Source organism: Hibiscus syriacus, unplaced genomic scaffold, assembly GCF_006381635.1.
Source record: "Hibiscus syriacus cultivar Baekdansim isolate YM2019G1 unplaced genomic scaffold, ASM638163v2 tig00110602_pilon, whole genome shotgun sequence".
Taxonomy (NCBI): domain Eukaryota; kingdom Viridiplantae; phylum Streptophyta; class Magnoliopsida; order Malvales; family Malvaceae; genus Hibiscus; species Hibiscus syriacus.
The window spans coordinates 144356-163790 of NW_024062798.1; the positions used below are offsets into that span (position 1 = coordinate 144356).

Sequence of the window (19435 nt, forward strand, 5' to 3'; positions counted from 1 at the left end):
ATCTTTATTATGTCATAATTATATGAGTAGGACCGTAAATGAGATGAGACATATCGTTACTAGAGATTGACTCGGACAAAGTTCGATAAAAACTCGATTCGAGTTCTAAATGAGTCAAAACGAACTATTTAATACTCGACTCGAAAAGCTTGCGAGCAACTCGAAAATATAATATATTACGATTTTATATTTTAAAATATAAATTATTAATAATATTAACATTTATGTGTTTATTTTTTTTTTAAATACAGTATAAGGTTTTCATGTATTTAAGGTTTAAGTTCGAGTCTGAGGCTTCAATCGAGTTAAGTTTAAGATTTTTTTCAGGCATCAACTCATTGTTTCGAGTTCGAGTCGAGTTTAAAAATTTTAGGCTAGCGAGTTTTCGAGTCGAGTTAAGTTGAACTCAACAATATTCTAACTCGATTCGACTCATTTACGATATAAGGTTTTCATGTATTTAAGGTTTAGGTTCGAGTTTGAAGCTTCAATTGAGTTAAGATTAAGACTTTTTTTCAAGCTTCAACTCATTGTTTCGAGTTCAAGTCGAGTTTAAAAATTTTCGGGCAATACTCTAACTCGTCTCGACTCGTTTACAGATATAAGGCCTTCAAGCTTTTAAGCTCGCAAATTTTCAAGTCGAGTCAAATCGAACTCATCAATATTCTAACTCTACTCGACTCGTTTACAGACAAAGGCAGACGGCTACTGGGACTAGTGGGGGCCATGGCCCCCCTCCCCACCCCCACCAAAAAATATTTAAAAATAGAATATATATGTAACAACCCGAATATTTACAAAATAATATTTAATTGAAATTGGAGGTTAATTGTGAAAATTGGTAAATTGTTGGTGACTAAATCAAAATTTATGAGAGTTTATAGGCCATTTTAGAAGTGAAGGAAATCCAAGGACCAAGCCTTGAATTTACCCTAAAACTGTCGGCAGCTTTGATTATAAGCGTACATTTGGTTCTGATTTTCAGAACCAAAATGCTCCCAATTTTCCTTTCCCAAACGCAGTTTCCAACTCCGATTCCGACGCCGTCCAAATTCCGATCATCGTTTTAAAACCACCGTTGTGTTCATCATCGAGCGAGGAACAAACCCTTCAAATTAATTGAAGTGAAACGCGACCAAACGTCAGGAATTTCCAGTCAAAGTAGCGACGGTTTTGTTAGCTCTATCGCCGAGGAAATCTTAAATTCACCGCTGATCGTTGCTCCGTTTACGACACCTCCCGCACCATCGTGTTCCTTGTGCCGTTCCGAGTTCACCGGTGTCAACCTTGTCCGCCGTAGACGGCGGCGCGTGAGGAGGTGGTGCAGTCAAAGATTCGGCCGATTTGAAATCGAGCTCTCCGTCGTTCAAAAATTTGAACCGATCGTTGTAAGTATCTTGAAATCGCTCAAAATAATTTTTAAAAATTTTTCTGGGATTTTTAGGGCCCCGGAGGACGCCTCACGCGCCGCCGCAGGGCGAGTGGCTGCTGGAAACCGGTTTAACCGGTTTTCAACCGGTTCTGACCGGTTTCAACCGGTTCGAACTGGTTTGACCGGTCTGAACCGGTTTGACCGGTCTGAACCGGTTTGACCGGTCTGAACCGGTTTGACCGGTCTGAACCGGTTTGACCGGTCTGACCCGACCCGACCGTTGACCCGACCCGACCCGACCGTTGACCCGACCCGACCGTTGACCCGACCCGACCGTTGACCGTTGACCGTTGATTTTCTTTGACCAAAACTTAAAATGGCTTTGACCGAGCATTAAACGACCGTTAATCTTTTCCGAGGATACCTATCCTGATAGTTTTCGACGTGCCGAATCCGTTTCCGTGGTCCGTTTTGTCAAATTCGAATCCGAAGGTCTCCAAATCTACGGTCAAAGTGGTTGACTTTGACTTTGACCAAGAGTTTGAATTTTCGGAAAGTCATACTTTATGTTTTTTGACGCCCTGATTCTGATTCCGCAATCCGTTTGGCCAAATTCAGACTCGAAATACCTCAAATTGATAGTCAAACCCGAAAAATGCTTAAATACTTAAGAAGTTTAGCTTTGAACAATTAAATAGGATTTGGGACTGATAAATATTATTGTTTGAAGGTACAAGAGACTCTCCAGATCGTTCGACAGCTCGACCCAGCTCTTCTAGATCAGTTAAACCACGTGTACCAGTATTCACCCGTTCGAAAACTGTAGCAGAGCGTGGTGAAACCAGCAATCAGTAGATTTGTTATTTGAATCTATTGTCGAGGTGTGTTCCCTACTTATTACTGAACTGTTTTATTGGTTTTAATATGTGGTACACCGAATTCATTGGTTATTGTTTTATTGATGCACCAATTTAATGTGACAATTTATGGAATATGGTTGCTATCTAATTTTTGTTTTGAAATGGTATATGATTACCATGTTTTTGGATTTATGGAATTTGTGTCACGGTGCAATTGAATTTTGGAATTGAATTACGATGGAATAGCTCTGATCAAGCTAACTGGGCCTAATGTGACTCTTAAGGGCCCCAAGATGTTTCATTAGGTCGGCTTTCCTTTGCTGTGTGCTTAGGGTAAGCTATATGGACTTATTGACTTGGGCTTAAGGATACAAGCTTCAGAGCCTATCCTTAAGTCGGCTTTCTTTTTGCTATGTGCATAAAGTAAGCTATATGGAAAATAATTTTGGGAACTACTGATGGTGTACCAGAAAAGGGTTTAAACTATGATTTTCAAAAAGTTAAACTCTTTTACGAATTTGTGAGATTACTGGACTATGATTTGTACCTATTGTGATTTTATGGAAATTTTGGGACACACTGAGCCTAGCTCACCTTTTGAAAATGTTTTCCCCTTTCAGATACTGTTGGTTAGATACCTTGGTTCGAGCACTTGGAGGATCAACATATCTCTTGAAGTAAATCAGATTGTAATGTTTTTATCTGGCAAGTTGACTTTATTTTGGTGACATGGACCTTATTTTAAAATATCGGATTTTATAATGATAACTCTTTTGCTAATACTGCTCGGTTTATTGTGATATTGAATTTGAAGACATGTTTTAAATTAAATTATTATTTATTGGTACTATATTTACGAGTTGGATTTTGATAGTATAATTTGTTTATAATTTCATGTTATTTATAATGTGATTTTATATTGATGGAATAACGGTTTCGAAAAATGTATTTAATAATCATAATGTGATCCACTAGACTTAGTCGAAACACATAGGCCGGGTCTAGGGGGTTACATTTATTGGTATCAGAGCTTTTGGTTTTTAACCCTCGGACTGTGTATGAGTCCACATTGAAAATAAGGTTTTGAAATATTTTACAAAATGAGTTACTAAGGCCATGTCACAAAGTTATTAAGATTTTAACTATGTTTGAGACTCCAAGTGCTTATCTAACCCTAAGTTTATCTTCTGTAGTAAACTTGAGATCCATCAAAATGAGTGCTAGACGTGGTCGTCGAACTAGCCGTGGACGAGGTCGAGTGGCTAGATTCGCAGATCCGATCGATGAGATACGAGTAGATCCCCCACCTCCGATAGGTGATCATGCTCCTACGACCCCAACGGATCTGCCTCCTGCCGCTGGTATTGGCATGACTACACCGATAATAGGAGCGACCGATATTGAGTCAGAGTCTACCGGAGTTGCTTTGGATGAGAATTTTGGTAGACAATTTCTGCAGTTAATACAGGGAGTAGTCAGAGCTACTGGTGTTGTAGCTGAGGTTCCTATTTCGCAGACTTTGATTGCCAATGGAGTTAGAACTTTTGGGGGACAAATAGGTGGAGCTCCTACTGAAGCTGATGATTGGCTCCAGGATACAGAGAGACGCATGGATCAGTTGGGTTTGGACTCAACTAAGAGATATCAGGGTGATGTGGCGATGTTAGATGGAAATGCCTACACTTGGTGGGAGTCAGTGACTAGTAGTGTTCCTACCGATCGTTTGACCTGGAATTTCTTTAAGGATCGCTTTCGGAGCCGTTTTCTGGGAGAGCACTACTTAGCTCAGAGACGACAACAGTTTCAAGACCTGGTTCAGGGAGACATGACTGTTTCTGAATATGAGATCGAGTTCCTGAAGTTGCTGAAGTATGGATTCAGTATGGTACCTACGGAGAGAGATCGATGTCGTAAATTTGCCCTTGGACTCAGATACGAGCTGCGTAGGCAAGTTGTAACCCATCAGGATGAGATATTTGATTTGCTGGTGGGCAGAGCCAAAGATGCGAAAGAGGTGGAGGTTTTAGCTTCTGGTAGAGAGCGTGTTGATCAAGATCGATCTAAGAAATTTTCAGGCCCGATGGAGTCATCAGTACAGTCCGGAAAGAGGACTCGTACTTCAGCCCCTCAGAGAAGCAATACACGTTTCAGGCCTGCAGCATCCTCACCTTTAGCTGTCAGTCGAGGCGGTTCCTCGTCGTATTATAATGGGCCCCTTTGTGAGTATTGTGGTAAACAACACTCAGGAGAGTGTCGTAAGAAGATGGGTCTTTGCTATCAGTGTGGATCTAGTGGTCATTATCGGAGGGATTGTCCTCAGTTAGTTTCGTTTGAGCAGACCACTACCCAAACTCCTGTGCGTTCGCAGACTATAGTACAGACCCCAATTAGAGATCGTAGTCAAGGAAAGACTCGAGGATCAGCGTCCATGACAGACAGTAGAGCCCGACCTCAGCAAAATAGAGGGCCAACAGCTTCTGAGGCTAGACAGCCAGCTTTAGTTTATGCAACTAGACGTCGTGATGACAGAGATGAGCCTGAGGTTATTGCAGGTACATTTACTATTTATTCTACCCCATACTTTGCATTATTGGACAATGGCTCCACTCACTCCTATGTATCGAGCTCAGTATCTCGAAACCTTCAGATTCCGATCGAGAACACTGAAAATACTGTTACAGTTACAAGTCCAGTAGGACAAGCGGTATTAGTGAATAAAGTATTTCGGCGTTGTCCTCTCGAGGTTCAGGGAGAAATTTTTCTCGTTGATCTTATGGAACTTCCTTTATGGGAGTTCGATCTAATTCTTGGAATGGATTGGTTGAATAAACACAAGGTAAAGCTGGATTGCGAATACAAGCGGGCTACTCTGAAGACTTCAGATGGTCGGACTGTTGTGTTAATTGGTGAACGGCGTGGTTATCTCTCCAATATAGTTTCAGCGATGGAAATTGATCATATGATCCGGAAGGGATATGAGACCTTCATTGCTTGTATTTTGAACACCAAAGGTGCATTGTCCACGATCGAGGAGATTCGTACAGTTAGCGAGTTTCCTGATGTTTTTCCGGAGGAGTTGCCTGGGTTACCTCCTGATAGAGAGGTAGAGTTCGAGATTGAGACTTATCCGGGATCTTCACCTATTTCTATGGCACCTTATCGTATGGCTCCAAAGGAACTTAAGGAGTTGAAAGTCCAATTGCAAGAATTATTCGATCGAGGATTTATCCGACATAGTACTTCACCATGGGGAGCTCCAGTTCTATTCGTGAAAAAGAAGGATGGGTCGCTAAGATTATGTATTAACTATCGGAAATTGAACAAGATGACGGTCAAGAATAAATACCCATTACCCAGGATTGATGACTTATTTGATCAATTGCGAGGAGCTACTGTATTCTCTAAGATTGATCTTCGTTCGGGGTATTATCAATTGAAAGTTAAAGGATCAGATGTTGCAAAAACGACCATTCGCACTAGATATGGTCATTATGAATTTTTAGTGATGCCTTTTGGTTTGACGAACGCTCCTGCAGCTTTTATGGATTTGATGAATCGGGTGTTCCGACCATATTTGGATCAATTTGTGGTGGTCTTCATTGACGATATTCTGATCTATTCTCGTACTGAGGCAGAGCATGACGAGCATTTGAAGATCATTCTGCGGACTTTGAGAGAGCATCGTCTATATGCCAAACTAAGCAAGTGTGAGTTTTGGCTTCAAGAAGTGTCATTTCTGGGGCATATTATTTCTGCACGAGGTGTTCAGGTTGATCCCAGCAAGATAGAGGCTATTATGAATTGGAAACGACCTAAGAACGTATCTGAAATCCGCAGTTTCTTGGGCTTGGCTGGTTATTATCGACGTTTTGTTGAGGGCTTCTCGATCATTGCTTCTCCTTTGACAAAGTTGTTAAGGAAGAATGTGATGCTTGACTGGGGCGAGGCACAACAGGAGAGCTTTGAGAAATTAAAGGCGGTTTTGACTCAAGCACCGGTGTTGATTCAACCAGAGTCCGGGAAGGATTTTACAGTGTATAGTGATGCTTCACATTCAGGACTTGGTTGTGTTTTAATGCAGGAAAGTAAGGTGGTGGCTTATGCATCCCGTCAGCTGCGGCCGCATGAGAGTAACTATCCTACTCATGATTTAGAGTTGGCAGCAGTAATTTTTTCCTTGAAGATTTGGAGACACTATCTTTATGGAGAGAAGTGTTACATTTTCACATATCATAAGAGCTTAAAGTATCTTATGACCCAGAAGGAACTTAATTTGAGACAGCGTCGCTGGTTAGAGCTTCTAAAGGATTATGATTGCGTGATTGATTACCACCCTGGTAAAGCTAACATTGTAGCAGATGCTTTGAGTCGAAAGACGGTATCGGAGTTGAGGTCTTTAATGGCCAAGATGAATTTATATGACGATGGCACTTTGTTAGCAGAATTGCAAGTTAAGCCGACCTTGGTTGATGATATCAAAGCTAAGCAGCCCCTTGATAGCTCCTTGCTTTCCATCTTTAAGCAAGTAGAGCAGGGGGCAAACTCATATTACGCAATTGATCAGGATGAAGTTTTATGCTTTAAAGGTAGATATTGTGTGCCTGATGATGCTGAGTTGAGGTAGACTATCCTTACTGAGGCTCATAATAGTCCATATGCTATGCACCCCGGAGGAGATAAGATGTACCGGAATTTGAGAGAGAGGTATTATTGGATTGGTATGAAGAAAGACATATCTGACTTTGTGGCTAGGTGTTTGACTTGTCAGCAAGTTAAGGCAGAACATCAACATCCATCAAGTTTGTTACAGCCTATCAAGATTCCTGAATGGAAATGGGAGCGTATTACTATGGATTTTGTTACTGGCTTGCCTATGACTCATTCGAAAAAAGATTCAGTTTGGGTGATTGTTGACAGACTTACAAAGTCAGCTCACTTCATTCCTGTGCGAGTAAATTATACTTTGGATAAGCTGGCAAGATTGTATATTTCAGAGATTGTCAGACTGCATGGTGTTCCATTGTCTATTATTTCTGATCGAGATCCTAGATTTACTTCGAGATTTTGGAAGGCGTTACATACGGCTTTGGGAACAAGATTGGATTATAGTACATCCTTTCATCCACAAACTGATGGTCAATCTGAGAGAGTAATTCAGATTCTGGAGGATATGTTGCGGGGTTGCGTAATCGATTTTTATGGTAGTTGGGAGAACTTTTTGCCGTTGGCTGAATTTGCTTACAATAACAGTTATCAGACCAGCATTTGTATGGCACCCTATGAAGCGCTCTATGGGCGTAAATGTCGCACTCCGATCTGTTGGACTGAGTTGCGTGATAGGAAAACGTTGGGACCTGAGTTAGTGCGAGAGACGGAGGACACAGTCAGATTAATCCGTGACCGTCTGAAAGAGGCATTTAATAGGCAGAAATCTTATGCAGATCAAAGAAGGAAGGATATACAGTTTGAAGTGGGAGATCGGGTCTTTTTGAAAGTTTCACCCTGGAAGAAAGTATTGAGATTCGGGCGTAAGGGTAAATTGAGTCCAAGATTTATTGGACCATTTCGTATCTTGAAGAGGGTAGGACCTGTTGCATATCAGCTTGAGTTGCCTTCTGAGCTAAGTCGTATTCATGATGTCTTTCATGTATCAATGTTGAGGAGATACCGTCCAGATCCAGGTCACATTATTCAGGTTGAAAAAGTAGAGTTGAGACCTGATTTGTCATATGAAGAGGAGCCCATTCAGATCTTGGAGAGAGATGAACGAGTTCTTCGGAATAGACAAATTCCAATGGTCAAAGTTCAGTTGAGTAATCGAGGCCCCTCAGAAGCTACTTGGGAGACATTGGAGTCAATGGAGGCTCAGTTTCCTCAACTATTCTCATAAGGTAAATTTCGAGGACGAAATTTCTTGTAGAGGGGGAGAATTGTAACAACCCGAATATTTACAAAATAATATTTAATTGAAATTGGAGGTTAATTGTGAAAATTGGTAAATTGTTGGTGACTAAATCAAAATTTATGAGAGTTTATAGGCCATTTTAGAAGTGAAGGAAATCCAAGGACCAAGCCTTGAATTTACCCTAAAACTGTCGGCAGCTTTGATTATAAGCGTACATTTGGTTCTGATTTTCAGAACCAAAATGCTCCCAATTTTCCTTTCCCATACGCAGTTTCCAACTCCGATTCCGACGCCGTCCAAATTCCGATCATCGTTTTAAAACCACCGTTGTGTTCATCATCGAGCGAGGAACAAACCCTTCAAATTAATTGAAGCGAAACGCGGCCAAACGTCGGGAATTTCCAGTCAAAGTAGCGACGGTTTTGTTAGCTCTATCGCCGAGGAAATCTTAAATTCACCGCTGATCGTTGCTCCGTTTACGACACCTCCCGCACCATCGTGTTCCTTGTGCCGTTCCGAGTTCACCGGTGTCAACCTTGTCCGCCGTAGACGGCGGCGCGTGAGGAGGTGGTGCAGTCAAAGATTCGGCCGATTTGAAATCGAGCTCTCCGCCGTTCAAAATTTTGAACCGATCGTTGTAAGTATCTTGAAATCGCTCAAAATAATTTTTAGAAATTTTTCTGGGATTTTTAGGGTCCCGGAGGACGCCTCACGCGCCACACGCGCCGCCGCAGGGCGAGTGGCTGCTGGAAACCGGTTTAACCGGTTTTCAACCGGTTCTGACCGGTTTGACCGGTCTGAACCGGTTTGACCGGTCTGACCCGACCCGACTGTTGACCCGACCCGACCGTTGACCCGACCCGACCCGACCGTTGACCCGACCCGACCCGACCGTTGACCATTGACTTTCTTTGACCAAAACTTAAAATGGCTTTGACCGAGCATTAAACGACCGTTAATCTTTTCCGAGGATACTTATCCTGATAGTTTTCGACGTGCCGAATCCGTTTCCGTGGTCTGTTTTGTCAAATTCGAATCCAAAGGTCTCCAAATCTACGGTCAAAGTGGTTGACTTTGACTTTGACCAAGAGTTTGAATTTTCGGAAAGTCATACTTTATGTTTTTTTGACGCCCTGATTCTGATTCCGCAATCCGTTTGGCCAAATTCAGACTCGAAATACCTCAAATTGATAGTCAAACCCGAAAAATGCTTAAATACTTAAGAAGTTTAGCTTTGAACAATTAAATAGGATTTGGGACTGATAAATATTATTGTTTGAAGGTACAAGAGACTCTCCAGATCGTTCGACAGCTCGACCCAGCTCTTTTAGATCAGTTAAACCACGTGTACCAGTATTCACCCGTTCGAAAACTGTAGCAGAGCGTGGTGAAACCAGCAATCAGTAGATTTGTTATTTGAATCTATTGTCGAGGTGTGTTCCCTACTTATTACTGAACTGTTTTATTGGTTTTAATATGTGGTACACCGAATTCATTGGTTAATGTTTTATTGATGCACCAATTTAATGTGACAATTTATGGAATATGGCTGCTATCTAATTTTTGTTTTGAAATGGTATATGATTACCATGTTTTTGGATTTATGGAATTTGTGTCACGGTGCAATTGAATTTTGGAATTGAATTACGATGGAATAGCTCTGATCAAGCTAACTGGGCCTAATGTGACTCTTGAGGGCCCCAAGATGTTTCATTAGGTCGGCTTTCCTTTGCTGTGTGCTTAGGGTAAGCTATATGGACTTATTGACTTGGGCTTAAGGATACAAGCTTCAGAGCCTATCCTTAAGTCGGCTTTCTTTTTGCTATGTGCATAAAGTAAGCTATATGAAAAATAATTTTGGGAACTACTGATGGTGTACCAGAAAAGGGTTTAAACTATGATTTTCAAAAAGTTAAACTCTTTTACGAATTTGTGAGATTACTGGACTATGATTTGTACCTATTGTGATTTTATGGAAATGTTGGGACACACTGAGCCTAGCTCACCTTTTGAAAATGTTTTCCCCTTTCAGATACTGTTGGTTAGATACATTGGTTCGAGCACTTGGAGGATCAACATATCTCTTGAAGTAAATCAGATTGTAATGTTTTTATCTGGCAAGTTGACTTTATTTTGGTGACATGGACCTTATTTTAAAATATCGGATTTTATAATGATAACTCTTTTGCTAATACTGCTCGGTTTATTGTGATATTGAATTTGAAGACATGTTTTAAATTAAATTATTATTTATTGGTACTATATTTACGAGTTGGATTTTGATAGTATAATTTGTTTATAATTTCATGTTATTTATAATGTGATTTTATATTGATGGAATAACGGTTTCGAAAAATGTATTTAATAATCATAATGTGATCCACTAGACTTAGTCGAAACGCATAGGCCGGGTATATATATATATATATATATATATATATATATATATATATATATATATATATATATATATTAAATTATAAGATTTCATCCTCTCAAAAAATATTTATTAGTAAGTCATTAATTTAAATATTCCAAAAATATGTATATTATTTTAAAATTTAAAAATTAATTAAAAATCAATTATTAAGATGAGTTAAAATTTATTTTTTGTATTATTATTTTGTTTTTATATGAATAAAAATCCATTTATATTTGTTATTTCTAATTTCAAAATAAGGAAAATTGATTTTTTTTCGTATTTGGTTCTTCATATTCCTTTAGTTATTTATCTTTTTTAGGTTGAGATTTCAATCAAGTTATAATGTATTTTATTTCAGTTAAAAATTGAATAAAAAAAAAGCCTAAGACAGTTGCTCTGCATGGCTAGTGTCATCATCTTGCTGTGCAACAGCCGCTTCTAACCCAAGAAGGTCGACAAGCTCATTTCGGGGGAGTCAAAACGAATCAAACTAAAATGGTTCCACGAGGTAAGATGTCATCTTATCTGCAATCTTGTTATCATTCCTGCTTATCCATTGGACTTTTGTCATCCAGCATCCAGACCGTCGTTGCTTCAGAATTGCACGATGTAAAGGAATATGACTATCAATGGCAACACTATCTTCGACCAGTTTCACTGCTCTGCTATAATCAGATTGTATCAATAGTCTGAAAATCCCAAAGCTCCTTGCAATGAGTTTAAAAAAATTAATTCAATTTATATTTATAATTTTTTTCAAATATATACTTTTATCACATAAGTTCATGAATTTTCATCGATAAAAGTTTAGATATATATATATATATATAATTGTATATTATGTGAATTTTTATAAAATTAAGTTGATATATTTGTATGATTATATATAAGTTGTGTGAAATTACGAGTAAACAAAAAAGACTAAGTAGATTTTATCTTTATTTTTTGTGGACATATGAATTACACATTTACTTACTGCATTTTACTCTTTTTCCTATTTCACTGAAAAGTGAATTACACGCTTATTCAATGAAATTTATTCTTTTTACTATTTTCGGGAAAAGTGAGAAATAAGAATGAGTAAATTACACGTTTACTCATTAAATTTTACTTTTTTTCTATTTCACTCACTGTACTTTCAATTTTTTTCAATTTGCTCACTGAAGTTTAGACATTAAACTTTTTTTGTCACTCAATCGTTTACTCAGTAAAGGCATGCTCACGTGGCTTATTTTAATAATAAAACATGTCACACGTTTACTCATGCCTCGAACAAGTCGCTACATCTTTTTGAATCTGGATTAATTTCCTCATGATTTCCGATGTCAAACAAAAGTTCAATTTTTAGGCAGATTCTTGATTGTAGTTTACATTATTTTCATAAAAAATGTCGGATACGAGTTAAAATGGAATTTTGGATGTGAATTTGAAGGGAAAACAGATGTTATTGGCTAATTTGAATGGATATTTAGTTGTTTTCTTGATGATGGAAAACAAGATTTTAGCTTTGAAGAGACTTCAGTTGGCTCACAAGGACTAGATCTTTTATAATAAGCAGAAAAAGGAAAAGATATTGTAATTCCCAAACCCTAATTCCTATTACATCCAAACCATTGTGCTCTGTAGTTTAATAATCTTTAAATTCAAACATATATAAAGCCACAAGCTCAATCAAGAAAAACACTACAATAATAAATAAGTAATCGAAGGTTATGAATCAGAGAGGAGAAGAATCACACAAATCTGTTAAATGGCTTCCTTCCATCAGTGGCATTGGTTGGCGTTGAAAGTGTTGAATCGACACTCATGTTGCTTACAGACCCTTTGTTTGACCTGAATGATCCGATCCCTTGTGAAAACGGGTATGAAAGCCTCCGATTCGACTCGCTACGGGGAGTTCCGACATATCTCTCTTTTGGATTACTGCTAGCTCTGGCTTTGGCCTTCGTTGAAACGGTTGGATTCATGTAGTTGGGAATCGAAAATGGTGGGCAGCTCATCAGGCTGTCGTCGTCCTTAATGTGCATGTCGAATGGTGAAGTGGTTCTGGTAGCCCCTGATCTTGAGTATTGGTTCTTGCTAGAACTTGAAGGTGGTGTTCGTATCGGTCTTGGTGTAGGGAGAATTGTGGATTTTGGTGTTGGAGTTTCTGTAATGTTGTCGTAGGTGAATTGCCTTTGCTTGCTGCTGCTTGATGGTGGCCTTGAACCAGGCTTCAGTTCGGTATTTGGCCTTGGTGGTGTTAGTTGGAAACTCTTCATGCCTTGGCTTTCTGCAACGCTGACTGGAGGTAGGTGACGATCCAACCGGTTCCACCACCATGGAAATCCGCTGGAAATGCCTGAAACACCTGTATGACCTGAGTCCGGAGCAGCTCTCCATAGCTGTATGAATAGAAGTTTTAAATCAGTATTAAATCAAATGCACACACACCAGAACTTCATAAGCTACAGTTATGCCGACACTTCAAGAAATTCTAACATTCGAAGCATATTACTCATAAATCATTCAATAAGGTACAGTTGAAACCGGCCTATGCTGGTAAAAATAAGATCACCTGGTTCGAATATGAATATGCCATGGCCCTTTTCCTCTTCACGGCTGCCTCGGCTTTTCTCCGCTTTCTTTCTTCTCTTTCCTCTTTTGTTATCACGCTGGCATCCCAGTTTTCGTTGCCTGCCTCAGACTGATCCAACATTCATCTAAATTAGGCATTTAACATTGATAAAGAGAACTAACATAAATGAAACAAACATGAATCTATGCGTGCCGGTTCATTCAGTTCAATAACCACCAACTTACTGCCTGGCTTATCCATTTTCCCAAGGTACTCTCAGCTTCCTTATCGTTCTTAAACTGAGCCCGTGCTTGGCTTTCAAACATCTGGATCCTGCGTGACTGAATCTGAGACTGAACTCGCACCGAAAGCTGCATATGTTTCATGGCATTTGTAGTTTGGCGTCTCGCATTTTGACCTCTCACCACTCCTTGAAGCCTCACTAGGCCTTTCAAAGCTCTAAAACTTCTCCTTGCCTGTATTTAGAGGTTTAAAGATGATTAAGCCGGGAATCAAATATTGATGCAAAACATGTCGGTCTAAAGGTACCTACGGTGTATCATACAACATGATAGCACCGACCAACACATAACCTGTGGCATAGCCATTAATATCAAAATGCTTTTTTACTTTTCCTCGTATAATGCTTCCATGGAGAATTGTGTTCATTTACAAATATATATCAGCAGGTCGAAAAGTGAAGGGCTAATTGACTTACCTTGTAACCTCTATAGGCCGCTTGGATTTGAGTTGCTGAAGCATGCTGGTTCCCTAAAGTCGGTTCTGTTCGAGGACGAACAATCCTAGGAGGAGGAGCTTTTGGAGAAGCAGCTCGCGGGGGTGGAGGTGGAGAAGCAGATCGTGGGGGTGGAGGTGGAGAAGCAACCCTAGGGGAGGCCCTCCTTGGAGAAGGAACCCGTGGAGAAGCAGGTTTGTGAGGCACAAAAGGCGGTGTTGTTGGCTGCTCCGGAGGTGACGGAGGCCTGAATATCAGGTTATGCTCTCGTTCAGCCTCCCCCAGAATTTTCTCGATACTGCTGGGCTTTCTGAATAGTGGAAGGAAGGAGTTGGTTTCTTCATGCCTTAGTTTTCCTACGCTTTTCTTCTTGTCTTTATCACTTCTTTTATCCGATTCCTGAAATGATATAAACATGGAAAACATAAAGTATCCTTCTCAGTAACATTTTTAGTGCTGCTCCGTATGCACACAATATAAAGTAGAATTTGCGAATGCTATGAGATCGGAAACGAACACATCAATATCAATAGCCGACCATATAACAAAACTGACTTCAACCAGAAATTTCAACCAGAATTTGCTAATCGCATTCTAGTGATAATTTGAAGTTTTCTACTATGAAAATATAAGAGAGATTATGAAATCAAGCAACCAAATATCATCCACGGCATTCAATCCTTACGCAAACTCACGGACAAAGTGGTAAAGCAACTTACCTTATTTAGCTTTTCCTTGGAATGTGGTAAGAAAACTCTTTTAATTGCAGAAAACCAACTCCCCCTCTTTCCCATACTGCAGCATGGGAAGAAATAGAATAACTAAATATCAGCAGCCCCGACCGAGTATTATCGAAATGTCGATCCTGCTATCTGCAGACATAAAAGCACATAAGAATGTTTCTAATACGAACACGGATGAAAAATAATATGCAATCAAAAAGTTTTTCCAGGAAATAATATTTCATGCAGACTGAGAATTCATGTTCTCAACCATGAAATCATATGAAGCTGCCTGATAAGAATCATGACAAGGAACTTTTTCAGGCCTTCATGAATATGAGCTGAAAGTTTCTTGATGAAGAACAAATATTGGAACTCGAAAACTCTCGTAGACACGATAATAAGAAATTAGCTTTGATTATTTAGCGGAAAAAGAGTCAACAAGAAAATCACAATGATAACTCTGTAAAAATACTATTTTTAAGGCCTTTTTTACTTAAGTTATTGATTGTCTAAAGGCTCATATAGGTCATTTTAGGTGCATGTAGTTTCTTATAGTTGCATTTTGGTAGTTGTGTTTTGCCATTGCATTTTACTTTGTGAAAGTGCTATATGATGGGAAAGATGTGGCTATTTGGTGATGTGCAGGAAATAAGGAGCATAAGGCGAACAAAGAAGAATGGCGCGACATCACAAGTTGTTGAAGCAGACTGCAATGCCTTGGCATTTTTGACGCAGAAAAGGAAAAAAATATATTTTCACAAATGACAGTTGTTATTAGCACGTGTTTTGTGCTGGTAACCACCTGAATGGGACCCACTGCCACCTATGAAATCAATTTTCACGCATTTGGAGTGTATTTAGGGGTATGATGGGAATTTTGAGAAAAATCCCCTAAGAACATTCCTTAGATTTATAAAGAAAAGGACACCATTTTGAATCTCTCTCATTCATCATCTTCTCCAACTCTCTCCTCTTCCATTGACGAGCTCAACTTCTTCCTTTTTCTTTTTCTCATCCGTTTTTAGTGGTGTTCCTCCATTGGTGAATTTCGATGGAGTGGTGTTTGCATCCGAGAGGAGCTAGCTGCTATAGCCATTCGTGGTGGTTTGAAAGAAGCGCCAGCTGTGCACATCTAGTGCTTTCTTCTCCAACCTTTGCTCTATTTTATGATTGATCTTCGATTGGGTTGTAAGGAACGAATGAACAAATTGACATTTTCCATGGTTTATTCGAACCCCACCATGAACTAGACTATATTTGGTGGAGTTCATTGATGGATGCTTTAAACTTTGTTTTGAATGGTTAATAAATGTTTTCTTTTACTTATTACTTGTTTTGCTTATGAGATCTTAATCTCTTAAGATTGTAGGAGGCATGAGAGTGATCATTTCTTAAGTAAAAGACTAGGTGTTCGAGAGAAACATAGTCACTAATTCTTTAGTGTTCGAGAGAAACTAAAGTAAGATTAGCACAAGCAATGGGTTGTAGTCAATTACTAGAACCTAATCTCTTAGTATTCGAGATAAACTAAACTATGATTTCAACGACTAAGAGGGGTAAAGCGTAATCAATGGTTTAGTGTGTCACTGCTCAGGCCGAGAGGAGATGTCGTGACATCCTATTCTGTTAGGTTCTTAGACTAGAGATAGCATAGAACATCTTTAGTAAACTCCGCCGAACAAGTAAGGCACTAGAAGACTAGATCAACTTAAGAGATAAGTTTAAAACTTCCTAAGTGAATCCCCACCATTCATTCACGTAGAAGCTTCCCGTGTGAGGATCATCAAGTTATTTAATTTATTCTACGTATTTACCATTCTGCATTTCCTTGACATTTTCACCTATTCAGATTATAAACATTTCCTTTGCCACGACATTTCCATTTGCTACCAATCATACCACCATTCTGATTCACTCTTAAACATTTCATTTGCTAGGCATAATCATTTGTATATATCATCATCTTAACTATACTTAGATAAAGTAGTTCTTTACTTCGACTAAATTTATAAATTTCCATCAATCCCTATGTATACGATACTCACTCATCACTGGATTACTTGTGCGATTGTGTATACTTGCACATCATTTGCGTTCAATATTAAGCACACACAATACGCAACACACAACAACTCATAATCCATAGTTCCATACCAACAACAGGCAAGAAATTTTACCTAATGTTATATCCACTACCAGCAATGAATCAAACAAATACAAAATCGAAAAACTCCATAAGAACAAAGGGAAAAAAAAAAAGAAACAGGGGAATCTTCGTAACCAAACCCAGTTCGATGCTAGTTGAACAACAAACAGCCTCTAACTTCTCACTTGACATCATTAAAAAAAAAATAGGTTTAACCCACCATATTGTTTCAGGTTCCAGGTTATGATCAAAATTCAAAACTGATATATCAGTCCAAATCGAAGAAACATACATACGTACATACATACATAGAAGCAGAAAAAGTCCAAAGAAATCATTTTTGTTGAACACCAGGAAACATATATTTGTCAATTTTTTTATAATAAAAAAATTATACATGAAGCCTTCACCTAGCATAAACTAATAAAAGATAACAATTTTCCAAGAAAATATCTTACCCATAAAATAGATCCAAAGAAAGGTTAATAATTCAAAAAAAATGAAGGGGAAAAAAAGCTCACTTTTTGAGAATTATAGTTATCTAACCTTTCCCCAATAACATAATTAACACACATCCAAAATTCATCATGAACACCATAATTAACAAAAACCCAAAACTTTAAACACGCAAATATACTTCAAAACACCCAAAAAAACACTAACTTTTAAAAGAAATCATGCATCTATCACGTATGGTTACCTTAAATGGAGAGCTTCCAAATCCCAAATTCTGCAAAGAAGCATTCAAAAAGCTGAGTTATAAGAAGCTAGAGAAAAAGGAAGAAAGAAAGGTTGTAGTAGCCAGACATGGAAGACCCTCTTTTTTTCTTATTTTAAGTATCATTCTATTGCTTTTGATTACAATTTACATGGGGTTTTTTTCTTCTATTTTCTACTAAAGAAAACAAAAGAAACTGTGGGGTGCTTCTCTTTCTAATTTTCTATCTCTAAAAACCTTTAATGTGGTTCTCTCTTCAAATTGTACTACTTTTCTTCATTTCTCTCTCTCTCTCTTGCCACCTTTCACCTTTTTGTTGAATTTGGAATTGGTGCTAGGGTTTTTAATATAAAAATGAAAAACGAAAATTCATCAGGGCTAATCATGATAATGATTAATAATATTAGAATTTGATCAGGAAATGCAGATGGTTGGCCACTTTGTCACTCAATGTGCTCCCCAACTTCAACTCCCTTACTTGTACACGATGACTATTGAATTTCTTATTATTTGTTAAACATTTTTATATTTTTTTATAAAAATTCGTTATTTTTGTTAAAAATATAAAATATCTAAAATTATAATGAAGATTTACGGTATAATCGTAAACTTAAAATATAATTATGATATTTTCCTATTACTATTGAAATAAAAATTACCACCTATATTACTAATATAAGGACCAAAGAAAAAAAATGTTTAAAAAGGCTAACAAAAAATTTGAATAAAATAAAAATACGAATAAATCTGACTGCATCGGTAAACAAACCACAAAAGGGGATGAAGCTACTGAAAGATCATCGACAAATCGTAAATCAGAGTCAAGCGACGTAAGAAAACTAATCACGAACGCAAAATGTGTATTCAAATTCATCCAAGGGTCCAAAGGAGAGAAGATGTCATGATAACAAATAAATGTCATCTTGATCAGTTATAACAATGTTAAATTCAACCCTGAAAAAAAAGATAAACAAAAAAACGATAAAAAAACCGTAAGCTACCAAAAGGCAAAGAAAAAACATACCACAAAGACAGAGATAAATGTATCATAAAGACAGATAACATGTCACAAAAGCATAATTATTCTTATTGTAAAACTAAAAAAGAAAAAAAGATAACATACATGCGGAAATCAATATTAAAATTAATGTAGTTATTGGTTAAATAAAACTAAAAAAAATTAGACTGATTAATAAAATTGTCACAAATTATATAAAATAAAAAAAATGAAAAAGAGAGAAGAATAAAGTGGCTTTTAGTATTTCTATATTTTTATTTTAAAGTTTATGACTTTCTTAATAATTTCTGGAAAAGATAATCATGTGATAATGAAAATTTAAAATAAAAATATAAGAACCTTCTTCTAAATAAGAGTCTCTGAGTAAATTTTATTTTAAAAAATCTGCTCTTAAATTAATATACTTGAATTAAAAATCTATCCTCTCGTGTGCCTTTAATGCTAATATCTCTTTTATAAATTTTAAACTTTTTAATAGTTTAAATGATTAAAAATAATATTTATTTATTATTTTTCTTAATCATTGTTAACATATAATTCTACAGACACAGTTACTTGATTTCGAGAATGCAAAAATAGAGTTAACTTTAAGGTGTCAACCTGAGCGGTTGTTCAGGACTCCAATTTTAAATTTATAGTTAAGAGCCCTTAAAATTTTAATTTTATAAAATAATTCTTATTTTCTATTTTTATAATTAAAAACCTATAATTTAATATTTTTATGCTTTATTGATGTAATATTAAATTAATTATTCAAAATAATATAACATATTTTCGTTTTACAGGGCTTATTTTTTGAGTTTTAGCTCAAAATTTGTAGCTAGGAGTCCCTATTCTTTTCAATTTTATAAAAAAAATACGTACTTTATACTTTTATAATTAAGGGCCCACAATGTAATATTTTTATAGTTTATTAATGTAATATTAAATTATTTTTTTAAAATAATAAAATATATTTTATTTTATAAGACCCATT

At 37.4% G+C, this 19435-nt stretch overlaps 1 protein-coding gene across 1 annotated transcript; it reads right to left on the reverse strand.

Annotated features, from left to right (window-relative positions):
* Window positions 1-12165: 12165 nt before the first annotated feature.
* LOC120135214 (protein IQ-DOMAIN 14-like) lies at window positions 12166-17639 on the reverse strand. The gene is made up of 6 exons (XM_039151525.1): window positions 17424-17639; window positions 14572-14724; window positions 13835-14251; window positions 13362-13592; window positions 13117-13245; window positions 12166-12943 (listed from the first exon to the last, which is right to left on the reverse strand). Exons 2-6 carry the CDS (start codon window positions 14644-14646, stop codon window positions 12293-12295), a joined length of 1503 nt encoding a protein of 500 aa, XP_039007456.1. The 5' UTR covers window positions 14647-14724; window positions 17424-17639; the 3' UTR covers window positions 12166-12292.
* Window positions 17640-19435: the final 1796 nt, after the last annotated feature.

Excerpts from the sequence above, each read along its gene's own strand:
- LOC120135214 (XM_039151525.1), bottom strand. The coding sequence starts at position 14,646 with ATGGGAAAGAGGGGGAGTTGGTTTTCTGCAATTAAAAGAGTTTTCTTA. Across the intron at positions 14,252-14,571 it reads CCAAGGAAAAGCTAAATAAG|GAATCGGATAAAAGAAGTGA; the intron begins GTAAGTTGCTTT and ends ATATCATTTCAG. Across the intron at positions 13,246-13,361 it reads GAAAATGGATAAGCCAGGCA|TCTGAGGCAGGCAACGAAAA; the intron begins GTAAGTTGGTGG and ends ATGTTGGATCAG.